This window comes from Gobio gobio (assembly GCF_949357685.1).
Source record: "Gobio gobio genome assembly, chromosome: 18".
Taxonomy (NCBI): domain Eukaryota; kingdom Metazoa; phylum Chordata; class Actinopteri; order Cypriniformes; family Gobionidae; genus Gobio; species Gobio gobio.
In genome coordinates, this window is record NC_137111.1 from 37,178,414 (window position 1) to 37,195,273 (window position 16,860).

A 16,860-nucleotide genomic window follows, 5' to 3' on the forward strand; every position below is an offset into this window, starting at 1 on the left:
TTGGACACTTGGTTTGACTGTTTGTGAACATGTGGTTTGAGAGAGAATTTGAACTCATCAACGTTTTTCTCTGCTTCCCAATGTAGATAATGGATACTACTTTCCATACAGTCCTCGATATCGTAACCGGCGCGATGAGACGGCAGTGAGTGTTCTGCTGAAGAAAGATGGAGAGGGGTCACATGTGAGAAGGAAAGACCCTGTGCTGCTTCTGCCATGGTGGAAGGAGATTCTGGGTACCATCATCTTCTGCATCGCTGCCACCACCTACATCGTCCGCAAGTTCTTCCACCCGCCCACAACATACGTGCGGGTAAACAAGAACTCTTCAACGTGTACAAAGATCCAAATGATCTTATGCTTATTATAGTGTCAAATTAATATTAAAAGTCGTGCATGTTGCACTGTTCTTAATTCATCTGTGCAGCAACGTAAGGAGTCTGAGACGCAGTGTCAAACCGACAACAAGTTTGAACTGGATGTTACAGAGCCCAAAGAAGTTGTCATCACAGAGACACGTCCTTGTGAATATGTTTCTAGGTAAGTGAGCATACGCTTTGAATTTCATATTGATGTTAATATTGATTTAGGGACTATTGTGAGTTTAACAGTGTTGGTGGGTTAATTATTATTTTACTGGGTTATTTTTGGTTATTTAATCAATTAAAGGGTTAGTTCACCCAAAAAATGAAAAAACAAATTGTCATCAGTTACTCGCACTCATTCTGAACCCGCAGTCCACTTTGACGCTTCAAAAAGTGTAAAACTAAACACATATGAATTGAGTGGTTTAATCCAAATTTTCTGAAGAGACTCGATCGCTTTATATGATGGACACATTTTTATTCACATATAAACATTGATTAGCAAACAAACAGAAGCGCAACGGTACTTGCTTTAAGCGCATGAACACACCTCATTGGTTCTTGCTTCTGTTTCTGACACCATATCTGATGTGTGCGTTGATAATTGTTTGTATGTGAATAAAAGCCTAAATTCAATCTGTCCATCATATAAAGTGACCGAGTCTCTTCAGAAATTTTGATTAAACTGCTCTATTCATATGGATTTGTTTATGATCCCTTTATGAACTTTTTAAAGCGACAAAGTGGTAGCTGCGAAGCTGTCAATGGAGGGACCGAAAGCTCTCAGATTAAAATATCTTCTCTAATGTACCATGTGCAAACAAGTGTAATTAAAAATATCTTCATTTGTGTTTTGAAGATGAACAAAAGTCTTAAATGAGGGTGAGTAAATTATGACAGCATTATCATTTTTGGGCTTATCCACTGCCTAAAGAAATGCATGTAATAGATAAAGAAATAAACGTTTTTAAAAATTAGTGCTGTCAAATCGATTAAACGCATCCAAAATAAAAGTTTGTGTTTACATAATATATGTGTGTGTACTATGTATAATTATTATGTGTATATAAATACACACACATTTATGTCTATAATTAAGAAATATTTGCATGTATATACTGCATATATATTTATATAATTTATATTATATATAAATATTTTATATATAAATATTTTAAAAATATCTTAAATATTTGCATTGTGTGTGCATTTATATATACATAATAATTATACACAGCACACACACCTATATATTATGTAAACTTTTATTTTGGATGCGTTTAATCACGTTCAATCGATTTGATAGCGCTTATTAAAATATGAATAGGAAACTGAAAATGCATTAAGAAAATATATTTCCTTAAAGTATATTTAAAGTGCAAGTAGATATGGCCTACTTGCACATGGTATACACATTAATGATTAATCAATAATTTATTGTTAATTTTAATGACAATGAACCGAAAGTTCCATATAATATAATACATATAATGTATAACTCTAAACTCACACCATTGGTTGAGCAAGTGTGCAGCTCAGTTGGGTTGCTCAAACGCATTGCACTTTCCTTTGGTGATGCTAGAAATGACAGACTTTATCTTTAAACGATAAAGTTACAAATGCCTCAGTCAGAGTTACAGTTGGAGTTCCCCTTTTTAAATAAGGAAATTCAACCCCATTTCTTAAAATAGATTACACTTGTTTGCACATGGTACATTAGAGGCTTGCAGTTGCTGAATGTGGAATGCACAGATGGCATCGTGATCATACTTTACATTTAAATTCTCAGGGGTAAATGCACAGCTATTATGACTCAAGGGCTCTTGCTGTGCAGTTTATTTGTTGTTTGTGTTTGATTGCTTTCAAATGGCATTCTAAATTACTAATTAAAATATGTAATTCTTTTAGTTTTAGCGTTTTCATCCCTGCATGGTCTGCTATGATTTTGAGCTCATTTGAACACCGACACACACAGCTGTTTTATTGCACAACAGAAAGTTGTCCTTTTTAAGTGGTGATTTAGATCAGCAGAACATAAAGTCCAAATGATTTTATTCATAACGGATGTGGGTTTGTTTGTGTGTATCAGATATTTGACAGACTTTGAGCCAGTTCAGTGTTTGGGACGTGGTGGATTTGGTGTCGTGTTTGAGGCACGCAACAAGGTGGATGACTGTAACTACGCCATCAAGAGGATCCGTCTACCCAACAGGTAACAGTCAACACAAAACATTAAAGCTCCATAAAAAGCACGAGTTGGGATACAGGTGTCTGGATGTTTGTTTAATGCTGGGATTGTGATTGTAGGGAGTTGGCTCGTGAGAAGGTCATGCGAGAGGTAAAGGCTCTAGCTAAGCTGGAACACCAAGGCATCATCCGTTATTTTAACGCTTGGCAGGAGAGTCCGCCCCAGGGCTGGCAGGAGGACATGGACAAACGCTGGCTCAAAGACGCCAGGTGTGCAAAATGCTCTTGAACATAAAGACACTTGTGATAAATACAGGGTTGTTGCGGTCATGGATAGCCAGAGAATTTATGATTTCTGGACCTGTAAAAGAAATGAAAACTACTACAGTAAATATAAATTTTATGCTTTGATCTAATATGCTGATATTGAAGATATTGAAATATCTATTAAGTGATTTTTTTTTTCAAAATTGGGAAAAGTCAAAATAGTGTAAATATTAAATAATTTGCATTACATTTAGAATAAGCCGCTGCCTAGCAGTTAGTACATTGAGCCATAGTGCTCAGAAAATGTTGCAAGATTAATTTAAACTTGTTTCGTTCATATGATCACCTTCATATGTTTACAGTATTTTTAGTATTTAAATACATATCTGTCTCTCTCTGTCTAACTATCATCCATCTTTCTGTTTAACTGTCTCTTATCTGTCTCTGTCAGCCTGTCTTTCTAAGTATTATTTTTCGAACTATCTATTATTTGTGCGTCTAACCATCCAACTATCTGTTATTTATCTGCCTGTCTAACTATCATCTTTCTGTCTGTCTTTTTAAGTATTATTTGTTTATTATTTGACTGTATGTCTTTTTTAACAACACTGCCATTCAAAAGTTTTTGATCTGTACGATTTTTTGTTTTTAGAAGTCTCTTTTGCTCCAACAAAAAACAGTAATACTGTGAAATATTATTAAAATGTAAAATAACAGTTTTCGCTATTTGAATATATTTTAAAATGTAATTTATTTCTGTGATGCAAAGTTAAATTTTAACTTCAGTCTTCAGTGTGTTGAAAATGTTTCACACAACTGTTTTCAACTTTGATAATAATCATAAATGTTTCTTGATCTATTATCTGTCTGTCTTATGTAACTATCTATTATCTTTCTGTATTTTTATTATAAATATAAATCTGGTGTATTTTAGTGAGGCTGGGACATTAATGGGAAGGATCTTTATTTATTTATTTTCCCAGTACTGCTGACTGGCTGCTGAGCTCTCCTGAACACATGGAGGCGTTCTCAGTCAAGGTTCCGGTGGTCACCCCTTCTCCAGTGGACTCCTCATGCATGTGTGCGGCCGGTGGAGACACGAGTGTGTGCATCGGGGATCAGGTGTGTGTGGAAGGCCTGGGACCGGACAGTATGATGTCAGAGCGTGACAGTCAGGCCGACCCAGACGCTGTCCTGGAAGTCTCGGATTCCCCCCATTCTTTTGAGCTCTGCCCTCCCCGCACAGTTGCTCATGGCGACTGCACTTCTTCCTCCTTCGATATCGTCTTTGAGGACTCAGGCTGTGAACACCAGGACAATGACAGTGACCTCAGCGGAAGTACACCTGTGCCACCTGCGTGCCTTTCACAGTCTGGCTCCAAACCCCAGCGTAGTACATCAGCGGGACCACCCTCTAACTTGCCATCTAGGCCCACCTCTCTGAGCCTGGCCCCCAGCACCCCCTGCCCTGCTACGAGGCCCCTGCTCACACCTAAGGTTTACTTGTACATTCAGATGCAGCTGTGCAGGAAGGAGAACCTGAAAGACTGGATGGCCCAGAGGTGTCTGCCTGAGCTCAGGGAGCACACTCAGTGTCTGGACATCTTCCTGCAGATCGCAGAAGCTGTGGATTTCCTGCATGGCAAAGGACTTATGCATAGAGATCTTAAGGTAGGATGCCCAAAATGAAAGGTGATTGCAGTCAGGGGTTTTCCAATGCAAACTGCTCTTTCATTTACTCTCTCTTTCTCTTTCTCTCTCAGCCATCTAATATTTTCTTCACAATGGATGACGTGGTGAAGGTGGGAGACTTCGGACTGGTCACTGCTATGGATCAGGAGGAAGACGACGAGGAGCTGAGTACCCTCACACCAATGCCAGTCTATGCCCGTCACACTGGCCAAGTGGGCACCAAACTCTACATGAGCCCTGAACAGGTCAGTTTCAGTCACACTCTGCTCAAACTATACACAGTGAAAACCATGCTGGTGCTTGTTTAGATGATCAGTTGTATACTTGGCAGAAGTTTTTTATTTATTTAAAAATGATTCATCTTCCCCTCATCTCTTCCTTTTTCCCCTCTTTAGCTGTCTGGGAATTCTTATTCTCACAAGGTGGACATTTATTCTCTTGGCCTGATTCTTTTTGAGCTTCTCTGTCCATTCCGTACCCAGATGGAGAGAGTCAGGGTAAGACTGCATATATGCAAGGACACTACCATTTAAAAGTTTAGGGTCTGGAATATTTTATGTTTTTGAAGGAAGTCTATAATGCTCACCAAGGCTGCATTTGATCAAATAAAATTGGTTAATACTGTGACATATTACAATTTAAAATCACCCTTTTCTTTTTTAAATTTCAAATTCATTAATGTGATCTCAAAACTGAATTTTTCAGCAGCCTTCAGTGTCACATGATACTTCAGAAATCATTCTAATATGCTGGTTTTTGGTGCTCAAGAAACATTTATTATTATTATCAAATAAAAGCATTTATTTGAAATAGAAATATTAACATTATGTATGTCTTTTAATGTCACTTTTGGTCAAATTTTATGCATCCTTACTGAATACAAATATTAATTTCTTTTAAAAAAAACTGTTGAACAATAGTATACTCGTATGAATACAAATATGTTATTATATTGTACCTATTAGTAAACATCTCGCTGATTTTCTTTCAGACTCTCACAGAGGTCAGAGCCCTACAGTTTCCTGCTGCTTTCTGTAAGGCCAATGTCCTGGAAGTAAGTTTGTTTGTGTTTGTGTGCCTATACTGCTGGGTATTTTTAATGGTGGTGGAAGGTGGGGTGGGAGTGACCGTACAACTGGGAAATCCTAAAGATGAGCAACACTTCTAGTGCCCCCTATAGGTGCAAGGTTACAATTACAACATGTCCAGCCTAATGTTTGTTTTCATTCACACAGCAGCAGAATGCCAGACCTGTTTTTGAACACTAAATTTAGAATCAATTGTATTTGTTTAGAACATACCACAATGCATGCATACGTATGTTTCAAAGCAGCTTTACAGAATAAAAGCAAAAAAATGCCATATGTTTACAGGGATTTAGGAAACGTGTTCTCATACATTTCCCTAAAAAACAATGCTACAGCCAGCTATTCTATTCTATGTGCGTTTCGTGTCGGAATGTCTGTTTTTGTGTGATCCCGCCCTCTGCCAATTTACCGACAAAGTTTTTATTTCCCCACCCCGGGTTGCCAGTTGCTAAAAAACACAGCGTATTGAAGCCAGCAAACGAACTGGGTCAGAGATCACAGATTCTATCCGATCTAAAAAAGTCTTGGCATCTATCTAAAAATCTCTACAATCAAAGGCATGTTAAAACACAGATTAATCAACTCATCAACTTAAAGTGTGAAGCTTGTCGCCTTCCATTTTCAATAGCGGTCATTCTTGTTGCTTGTCCTCAATCTGGCAACCCGCATGAGCGTCGAGTCTGAGGAGTAGGGGACAGGGAAACGACTCTCTCCAATATTTGGAATTTGGACTATAGTACCCATTTCAACCACTAGCTGTCAATATTACATATCGCATCTTTAATGACCCATTTGAGTTAGCAACAGTGGTTGTGGCAAGGAGTCCCAGCTCCTTTCAGGAAATTAAGATTTGACTGAATTCACACTCACTACTATTGTGAGAATGGATAATGGTCTTGACTTGGGTTATTCCGTCATACAGACAGTGCTTAAACTGATACTATAACTCAGTGGTTCTCAAATTTAATTTTTTTGGCCCCACACAGTGTTTGAAGACCCCTATATGATATTAACAGATCTATAACTCTAATATATATTAACCATATTATATAATTAACAAAAACTGGGAGTGTTGATTATAGGTGAATTTAACCACATTTCAAGAACTGTATGTTTTTCAATAAAACAATATTACGGTGAAATGGTTTTAAGCATTTTAATCAAGTTAGATTTAATTTAATATATTAATACTATATTAATAATAAATCATTTTGAAAGGAACACGCTGTCTTTTTGGGACTTTAGCTTATTCACATTATCGCATACCATTCTCATCTCCGTGCGTGCCATAACTCTGTCTGACGCACCCACCACTAGCCTAGCTTAGCACAAAGACTGGAGGTAGACGTCAATGATATTACACAGCGCCTGAAAATAGTCCCCAGCACGCTCTCTGTGCAAGCAGGTTGTCGCGTTGGTTATGTTGATGGAAGTTAGCCTATTTTCAGGCGCTGTGGAATATCATTGCGCCGCTGCACCCATGGTACGGCACAAAGTCCCTTGATTATACGCAGGAATGAGAGTATAGTTCCTAGGCATATCGGTCTAGAAAATCGCAACTTTACATTTTCCGTTGGTCTTAGTACATGATGTAACTATACACATCACAATATGTAAATACAAAAATGTTGGCGTTATTTTGTCACTTATTGAGCAGTAGGCTAGCTGGAGCCGTTTACCTTCAGTCTTTGTGCTAAGCTAGGCTAGCGGTGGGTGCATCAGACAGAGTTATGGCACGCACTGAGATGAGAATGGTATGTATGGACTTATCTAACTCTGGGGGATACAGTGAATAAGCTAAAGTCCCAAAAAGTCGGCGTGTTCCTTTAAGTCATCCAGTGGTCCTCTCAGAAGTGTGCCGAGGCCCCCTAGTGTAAGCTGGTGTCACTTTATAAATGAGATATTATTATGAATTATTTCACACACTAATATTATTGTATCTGTTTGTGTTTCAGGCACAGATGGTGCGCTGTATGCTGTCCCGAGTGCCTGCGGAACGGCCAGAGGCATCAGAAATCACAGAGGCCCCTTTATTCCAGGAGCTGGAGGTGCCCTGCAGAATCCGACAACGCACTCGAACGTATAGCGCTTCGTCTGCAGGACGACCGTCACGACAGACATCCTCATCAAACTAGAACTTCCACTCAAAGACACATGTACTGTGCCTCATCTGCGGGATGACAAACACAACCAGTCACCACCTCTTGCAACGCACATCATTCAGACATTCATAGAGAGCAGATATATACCGAGCCCAACTAAACAAAAGATCATTACACAAACCTCTACAACTGGAATCTCACACATCGTAAACATAAATGCAATTGCTGCCCACTGTGGCTCTTGTGCCAAGGGCGTTCAATAATTTACAATAAGGCCCCATTGCATTTCTTTCAACTCCTAGTCAACTAATCCCATAACACACCCACACACACTTGCAGTAGGAGGAGAATTGTTGTTTTTTTCAGTGCTAACGAATGCTGATGAATGACCTGCCTTTGGACATCATTCACTCTGCATGTCTTAAACGGAAAATCGTACGAGTTCTTTTTCTCCTCTAATGTAAATAGGCTTAAATTCAAAAGCAAGAGAGGCTTTGTGTGCTTTAAAGGTGCTCGTTCAAGACCGAACGCACAAGTTCAGAGGCATTATAGCCACTCACTGTTACAGTGTTGGTGGCTAATGTGCGCATTACTTGAGGAACATGACTGAGTGGATGTGGAAATATTCAAACTGCCTTTAAGCTGGACTTTGAGACACGAATGACACGTTTGTGATGGTCAGTATGAGACTTAGAATCGATTGATTTGTAATGGAGACTTCAAAAATCATTCTGTAAAATACTTCATGTCATTAGCACCCAGAAAGGTAGTTTACCGTATTTCCAGTCATTTTGAAAATGTTCCTGCAAAATCTGAATAAGAAAGAAGTGCTTTGACTAATCACACAATAAGAAAGGATACAGCTGGAGGAATCACTTCGACCAAATATTCAGCACACACCCTTAATTGTAACATATCAGGTAATTACTGATTGTATGATTTTTCTTACCAATTTTGATTAGAGGGAGTGAATTTTCTTTTGTATATGATGGAATTTTCTGTATAGTAACTGCTTTTTACGACTTTTTTCAACTTCTACGGACGTTTTTCCTAAGAATTGTCAAAGTTTGAGAGAATGGCGATTGTGGTGTGACGGATTGGATCTCTGTGGTCGCGTTAAAGAGCACCGGGTGCCTCTGCACCTTCAGGAGCAGCTTCTGTATGTATGCGAATACTGGTGTGTTTGCAGAACGGACATGAGATTATGACCTTTGACCCTTAAGCACGAGGACTGCGTCCTGTAATCCACGTCAGGGACCACTTTGTGAGCGCTTCACCTTTTAACCTATATCTGTGAACCCGACCCAGTGAAGACAGCAACGAGTGCTGATCCTGTTTGTTCAGATCACTGTGGCAAATCCTTCCAATCATTCCCTGTCTAACAGTTCTCCCCAGTCCTTGGTTTAAATCCATTTTATTGATGCCCGTTTCATTATTGTTAATTTAGCTTTTGGTTTTGACCGTTCAGTTTGTCCGATGTTCTTCAGACATTTTGTTCTTTCTGTGACTGGAAATCCCGGTTTCATGTCCCTTAGCCAAGCCATGTCTCCTGCCGTTTATGTAAATATGTTTGTTTTTATTTATGTTGACTACAATAATCAATCCTTTTGGATTGGTTGAGGTATAAATAAGGTATATGAATGCACTTCATCCAGTGGAGTGCGTTGAAATATTGTGACTTCTTACAAGTCAATAATGTAATAAACGTTCTATGATGTTTGTAAAAGTGTTTTGTTTTCATGCTTTGTCCAAAAAACCCCATCTAACATTACTATACACTATATAAATACAATTAAACTTAAGTAAGACGTTCTATAAATCTAAAGCTATTTTTCTTAAAATAAAATATTGATTAAAATGTTACATTCTTTCCGAATTTGTCATAGTACATGTGAATACCTCAAAGTGCCACAAGGGAACGCTGTTGAACTATATTGATTATTTACACACACTAAATTAATTTTATAATACACCAGAATTGTGTGGAATGGAACCATATCACATACAATTCGCATTTAATATGACAAGTCTTTTTTTAGAAAGAGTTGTAGAGAATTATGCTCACTTTTTAATTTAATGTCCCACCCACGTATATATCCCACAGAATAAACACAGTTGTACGTGCCTATTATCACATTGCTTTATTCCTATAATATTTCATATTACGGTTCATGTTTATATTATTTGTTTTGAGCCAATTGTCACAATGACTTGATTAAACTGCGCGCTCCTTATCAATCAATGCGCACTTCCGAGTCTCGCCGACATCTCGTCATTTCCGGGTGTCAATATGCGTCTCGGAGTCGGTACTGCAGCGATAAGCATCGGGAAGATGTGAACAAGAAAAAAAAGGATAACAGATCCACCTCCAAAGAAACCACGGGCCGTCGACAGCATCGACGAAACTGCTATCCTTTGTCTCCCGTCATCCGCTAGTCACTAGCAGCGGATTCTCCACCGTCTCTTAGCCGTTTCTGTGCGAATGGCCGCGGAGGTTCGGAGGGCCCTTGACCGGGGCTGGTGTCTCACACACGGCCTGGCTCGCGTAGGCCTTCACGGCACCGTACTGCGATCTCTTCTCTTCATCTCAGCCCTCAGCGGACTGGTTCGTCTGCCTGCGGCAACGGAGGCGAAGGAGTGCGATAAGCCGTGCTTGAACGGCCAGTGTAACACAGCCAGCGGCTTGTGTGTATGCGAGCCAGGATGGGTCGGGGAGCAGTGCCAGCACTGCGGCGGCCGCTTCAGGTGAGACACAAACGGCTCTTATTCACAGCTGATGCTCTTGACATTGACACGAACGCGTCTAATGCGTGAAGTCCGTTCAGAACGCGTTGGAACTTTTGTCAGGGCTCGGTTTATCCATGTAATATTAAAAGCGTATCATGAAGGCTCATGCTAAGGAGTTATGAAGATATACAACCTGCGCTGTTTGGAATCTGGTGCAAATTAGAGTCAGATACTGTCATTAGAAACTCAAATTTTGTATATAATATAAGTGCAGTGGTGTTCTGACATGAGGCAAAGTCCTCACTGCTTTAATGTTTATTTCTAATGCAATATACAATTTGGTTTCAGTTATACTTACTGTTGACACATGTTCCAGGTGAAATAGCCAACATGAACATTATTATTTAAAAGTTATTGTATTATATTTTTACATTACACTTTACATTAGTTCATGTTTTATTTATTAAAACCAATTATATTTCTCTTCAATGTAGTGACCTTTAAGCATTTTTACATTTATTCCAAAATAATAGACCTAACTATAAGAACAGAGTAACAAATTATATTACTCATTACTTATATTACTTATTAATTATATCTTATTTGTGAACTGATGTTCTTTTTAATAGTATTGACTTATTTTAGACTGTCACTTAACAAAAAAAAAGTGATTTATACACTTTTTAATGTCACATTTCATAGTTTTTTAAATATTTGTATTATTTTTTATGTTTGTAAAATTGTTTGCGTAAGGATGTATGGAGAACAATCGTAGGCACTTGAGCGTTTTCCGTTCGGATCAGTATCGGGCGTTACTTTGACAACGCATAGTTATCGTCGTCATTTATCACATAATTGCACACTTAAATCTTGCAAATGTGTCTCAAACAGGTTAATCATCTACTTTATATAGGTTGTTTGCATACCAGGGATGCAAAAAAACAAAACAAAACATCAACAACTGGTTTTGAGATAATTGGCCCCCTAAAATTATGCCGACATAAATGCTCTTAAAATGTTGACCCTCCTGAAAATCTCTGAATATTTTGCACCCTGGTCAGCAATATTTGTTATTGTCAAAAATCGTTCAAGGTTGGTAGTTTAATTCAACTATTTTCATAAACCGTGTTTTCGTAACGTCTCAACATTGGCATACAACTGAAAGATAGACTTCACTGATGTATGAACAGTAATATTTAAGGTTTCGTTGGAATATGACGTGTGGCACATGCTCCTCCATCATGGGATGTGACTCACTGATGGGCAAAGTCTGGCAGAGACACTGGTTACATTAGAGGCTTTGGGTCATGCTGGGTGACTCTGGCTCCAAATAGCTGAGAAGAGACAGGCAGACTGAAGCCAAATGATCATGTGGTGTCAATCATGATTCCAACACAGCCATGCTGGAGGCAGAGGCCGTTCCTAACATCCTGCCATTTAATCTCGGATCAGGACGGTTTCGGTCTTCCTAATGAAGTCCATGGAACAGAGTGTAAATTCACTAGTTGCTCTGTTTTAGATCCCCAAAGGACGTGTATTTTGGGCATGTTGTGGGCACGTGTGTCATCAGAATAATAATAATCAGTTATTTTGACTCTTTTCACAAGTTCTTTCATGACCCGACACCCGACAGTAAGTCAAGTAAAGCTAAGTAAACGTAAAACTCAAATAGTTTATAATATTGAAAAAGCTCAAATAAACTTAAAAGACTTGAATAAAAATTAGAACTGAAATAATACGTTTTAGCTGAAATACTAAAGTTACTAAGACTGAAATAAAAGTAAAGCAAAACAGAAAACGGACCCACTTTATATTAGGTGGCCTTAACTACTATGTACTAACATTTTAATTAATTATTTGATACAATGCACTTATTGTGTACATACATGTTTTTACATTGTACATTTAAAAAAAAAATAGCTGCATGTAATTACTCTGTAGTTACATTTGTAATTACACTGCTGACCCTTCCCTTACACCTAACCCTACCCTTAAACTTACCCATCCCACACACCTGTCCCTAACTTTACCCCTATCCCACCGCAAAATCAACAAAAGTGTTTTGCAATACAATTTGAAAACGGTAAGTACATTGTACTTATTTTTTGATGTAAGTACATAGTACTTAAGGCCACCTAATATAAAGTGGGGCCAAAAAACTAATGAAAAGGACAAAGGCACATAACAAAATTACTAAAACATAAATCATTTGAAAATTGACCAATATTAAACAATGATTTCATCATGCTGTAGTGTAACGGCAACAATCACCAGACTGCTGGCGTCCGCTGTAGACATTTGTTATAATACATTACGTACATAAGTTGATTGTTTATATAATGTTTGTATATATTGCGTTATGTATTTTAACAATGTTGTTCAATAAAACCACATGGTCACTTGATACTTTAGTTGAAACACCTATTATTGCCTCATTGTTTTTTCCATTTTTGAAGTTTTAAATGCTTCGCAGTCTATTTTTATTACCACAAAAAAATGTATCAACAACGATTACTAAAATAATCATTGGTGACTGACAGCCCTAGATTATTTCAAACATTTCAAAATGCACCTGCGTTGTTTTGCATTTTCTGACTTTGGAAGATTTCTTAAAAAAAGTGTTAAAAGATTGTCTCGTCTCATTGAGCTAAGTGTATCGTCACACCCCTGATAAAACATCATTTCCCAACAATAAAATTGTGGCTAGTGATAATGCTGAGTGGCTGGTGAGTAAAGAAGTTAGTGTCAAGCCCTGGATAAGACCGTGCTTTTGATATGCTTAATGGTGAGTCTAGTACTATGGCAATACAATGTTTGTGGACATTTACCATGGTAAATCATGCTTCTAAAACATGTTTCATGTTTTTACCATGATCATGATATGTGAATATGGTAATCATTGAGTGTAGAGGTCGACCAATTGATTGGTTTTGATGATTAACTGATTGCTGGAACCCATACCGATAGTTTTTCTGGGTTGTGTCCATTACAGTGAAGGGTATGCTGGCATTATACAGTGCAAGGGCGACCTTTAGAGGGGAAATAGAAACTGTCACTGACGCCTTGTGGAGTTTGTTTTGACACGTGAGGCTGCGCGCTGCACAGAGCCGGACACTTCAGATATGGATGGCATTATACAGTGCAAGGGCGACCTCTAGAGGGGAAATAGAAACTGTCACTGACGCCTTGTGTAGTTTGTTTTGACACGTGAGGCTGCACGCTGCACAGAGCCGGACACTTCAGATATGGATTTAAAATAGACAGTGAAATTGAAAATCACATAAAACACAGTATCTTTGCCGTCGGGGCTGAGAGGACGCCTATAGCGTACTTCAAGTGGTTAAAACGGTGTGACAGAAATACACACAAGTTCAACCCACATGTTACCATCTTTTTGCGTTTATATCCAGCTGGTTGCTTGTATGCATTAGTTATGCAGCGAAGTTGTATATTTAAAGGGGACCTATTATGTAAAATTCACTTTTACATGGTGTTTGAACATAAATGTGTGTGTACACAACCACCCTATAACGATAAAAATCCACCCACTCCTTTTTTTTTAATCCCCATAAATCATAAATCATAAGCAGTGTCTCAGAACAAGCTGTTCGCATATTCTGGGCAAAATGACATCACTTTGTACAGGCCCCGCCCACGACTGTTGACGGACTCTTCCGTATTTAGCATAGACCCCGCCCTGAGCGAGTTGTACACTGTCCGCCATTTTCTCCAGCTGTAGCAACAAGAATACCGGTACCTCGTAAGCAAATCGAGTGTTTTGTTGTTGAATGTAAGGGTGGATATAAATCAGAGACGCAGTGGACTAGTTTTATTTTTGAAGGGAATGCGCCCCCATAGAACTAAATCCGTTTATGTCTGCGCTGATCATTTTACACCAGACTGTTTTGTGAACGAGGGGCAATACAAAACACCGGTTTAGCTCAAAAGTTGTTACTCAAGGATGGATCAGAACCAACTGTTCGTGATCCAGCTTATAGTCTCCAGAGCGATACTGGTCACGGCTGTAATGAAAGGGAGAGCACACACTTTATTACAGCGTTGTTTTCCAGATATAAAGTCTACCCGTTTATTAAGCACCCCTCGAAAAGGCATAAGGTCTGTATATATTAGTTTACTGTTAGTTGTAACGAGCGTTTCTGTGTAATTTGCTGTATATGCTGATGATAATGCAAAGGAGAGAGTGTTTATGGACAAGACTTTAATGCGCACTTCTTGTACTGTTTTATTCAGCTGGAGTGAAACAGACGCTTCATCTTTTTGTGTGAAGTACAAAAAACTTATTTAAAATCGTCAGTAAAGTTTTTGCCATCATTCGGACAGGGTCCTCCACAACAAGCTTGTGCTAATAGTAGATAAAAGCAAGATGACAACATAAGTTATAACCGTAATTAAACTAAACTATACCTGTTCTATCTCCTTGCAGCATATATTCTCTGCCTCTGTAGGCATTATTGTCCGACTCGGTTTCGAACTGAACACTGCTAGTGACGTTTTCAGTGTGTGAGATTGTCCTGACACAGCAGCATTAGCTTTTGAAGCTCCGCCCTCTGTGCCGGGAGCACTAGCTCATTTGCATTTTAAGGGACACACATAAACGGTGCGTTTTTGCTCACCCCCATAAAGTGACAAGTTTGTCTTGCTATAAAAAATGTAAATTCAATGTGGAATTGAAAATGCAATTCGAGCCAATCAAGTCTCCGCCCCGGCCTGTCCATCATCGCATCAAGGCGGGGCCAGGTGTTGCAAACATGGCGGCAGCAGAGCTATTAGAGCGAAGCGTTTACTGGCAGATGAAGTTGAGCAAGAACACAGAAATGATTACACGCGTCTGGCAGTGACTGTTCTGTTAGACCAGTACGTTATTAGAACCATAGATATTTATGGTTAGAACGTCTCGCCGAGAACGTTAAAAATTTTGCGCATTTGAAGCAAAATTATCATTTTGCTCAATGTTACACACGTTATGAAAAATGTACATTTAAATACTGAAATGCATTGCCATTTTACACGCGCCTGGCGCTCGTGCACCTTAACACGAGCGCGGTCGTGTGAAGTGAGCTGTGGTTATTTTACTCTCAAATAATCATCTTAGACAAGCTGTCCATGATTACTATTTGATATATCAGAATGGTTGTATTTTTTCCTCTCTTTTTACCATTCTGATTGTTGTTTCATGCTTCAGTTATATGAATAAAACGATGTGTAGTCCATCTGGATGCTGATGGGTGTTATTTATAACAATAATAGGCCTAATAATAATAATAATAATAATTTATGTTCCCAAAAACACTGATGTTAAACCCATCTTTCACATCTAAGCATTTTGGTCTGATGTGAACAGGTGCTGGTGGTGTGATGGATATTTTCTTGGCACACTTTGGGCCTCTTACCATTTGAGCATCATTTAAACGCCACTGCCTAGTATTGTTGCTGGCCATGTCCATCAATTTATGACCTCAGAGACTTTATGACCTTGGACTTTTCAGTCTCGCTCCCGCAAAAATATAGGCTATGTAGCCTACACATAAATTACTTGTTATTGTAGCATCAATTGGTACCGAAACGTACTGAAATCCGTATAATGTCTTATGGAATTGCTCAATCAGTGTTTCAACTGTGGAAAAACAATGTCATGTAATGTCACATTTACCTCAGAAAAACCATCAGTGTCCATAAAATCGTTAGTCAGCTAGAAACATTAACCCTAGAGAGGAGCATTTTGCTGAATATATGCACCATATTTCATAGATACATCTGGCACAGTAAACGTTTTTATGACGGCCACCATTTAAATGTTTATATTTAAAAAACATTGAGTGTAATTTAGGGATGAAACGGTATGGAAATTTCACATCACGATTATAGTGACCCAAATTATCACGGTTATCAATATTATCACGTTTTTCTTCTAATGAGATGAAAGTGTTCAAAAAGAATAGATGCACACACTTAAAACATTTCAACAAGTTTTATATTTGAAAATCAACATACAACAAATAAATAAAGCAGCTCTAAGCACTTTTTAAAGCTAGATTCTGTGGGTTTTCCTTCCTTATAATGGCAGCCGTCAATAGCAACGCATAAATATAATCTCTAATATTATCTCTGTAAATATATTCTCAAGCAAAATTCTCATCAGTGTTCTATCAGTCACATTTAAATCTAGCATGTTTTGTGTAAGAGCCCAAACAGTATCCTATGAAATAATGCATATCCATATTTCCATATGATTTGACCGTTTATTTGATTAAATATCAAAATGTGTGCATCATACCTGACACCTAGATGAACACTTTACAGTCAGTTTGATGACAAAGTCATTCTCTTCAAATGCTGATCTTTGAAACGTGTAACGTTACCAATGTTGTGTGTAACTTTAGAGACGGTCCCTAAATTCGCCAGCGTTATGCC

At 38.4% G+C, this 16,860-nt stretch overlaps 2 protein-coding genes across 5 annotated transcripts in view; both read left to right on the forward strand.

Moving 5' to 3' along the window:
- Nucleotides 1–9,562, forward strand: part of eif2ak3 (eukaryotic translation initiation factor 2-alpha kinase 3) — a 33,246-nt gene extending 23,684 nt beyond the window's left edge. The window contains exons 9-17 of the mRNA XM_079842627.1: nucleotides 87–313; nucleotides 428–540; nucleotides 2,455–2,577; nucleotides 2,673–2,822; nucleotides 3,803–4,490; nucleotides 4,583–4,756; nucleotides 4,907–5,008; nucleotides 5,503–5,565; nucleotides 7,555–9,562. Coding sequence (XP_079698753.1) covers nucleotides 87–313; nucleotides 428–540; nucleotides 2,455–2,577; nucleotides 2,673–2,822; nucleotides 3,803–4,490; nucleotides 4,583–4,756; nucleotides 4,907–5,008; nucleotides 5,503–5,565; nucleotides 7,555–7,734 — 1,820 coding nt within the window. The 3' untranslated portion in view covers nucleotides 7,735–9,562. The remainder of the gene's footprint in view (nucleotides 1–86; nucleotides 314–427; nucleotides 541–2,454; nucleotides 2,578–2,672; nucleotides 2,823–3,802; nucleotides 4,491–4,582; nucleotides 4,757–4,906; nucleotides 5,009–5,502; nucleotides 5,566–7,554) is intronic.
- A 386-nt stretch (nucleotides 9,563–9,948) lies between these two features.
- Nucleotides 9,949–16,860, forward strand: part of atrn (attractin) — a 95,458-nt gene continuing 88,546 nt past the window's right edge. Inside the window, exon 1 of one of the 4 annotated variants that reach the window (XM_079842625.1) lies at nucleotides 9,949–10,446. In XM_079842625.1, coding sequence (XP_079698751.1) covers nucleotides 10,184–10,446 — 263 coding nt within the window. In that variant the 5' untranslated portion in view covers nucleotides 9,949–10,183. The remainder of the gene's footprint in view (nucleotides 10,447–16,860) is intronic. The other 3 variants (XM_079842622.1, XM_079842624.1, XM_079842623.1) reach the window with 3 other exon arrangements.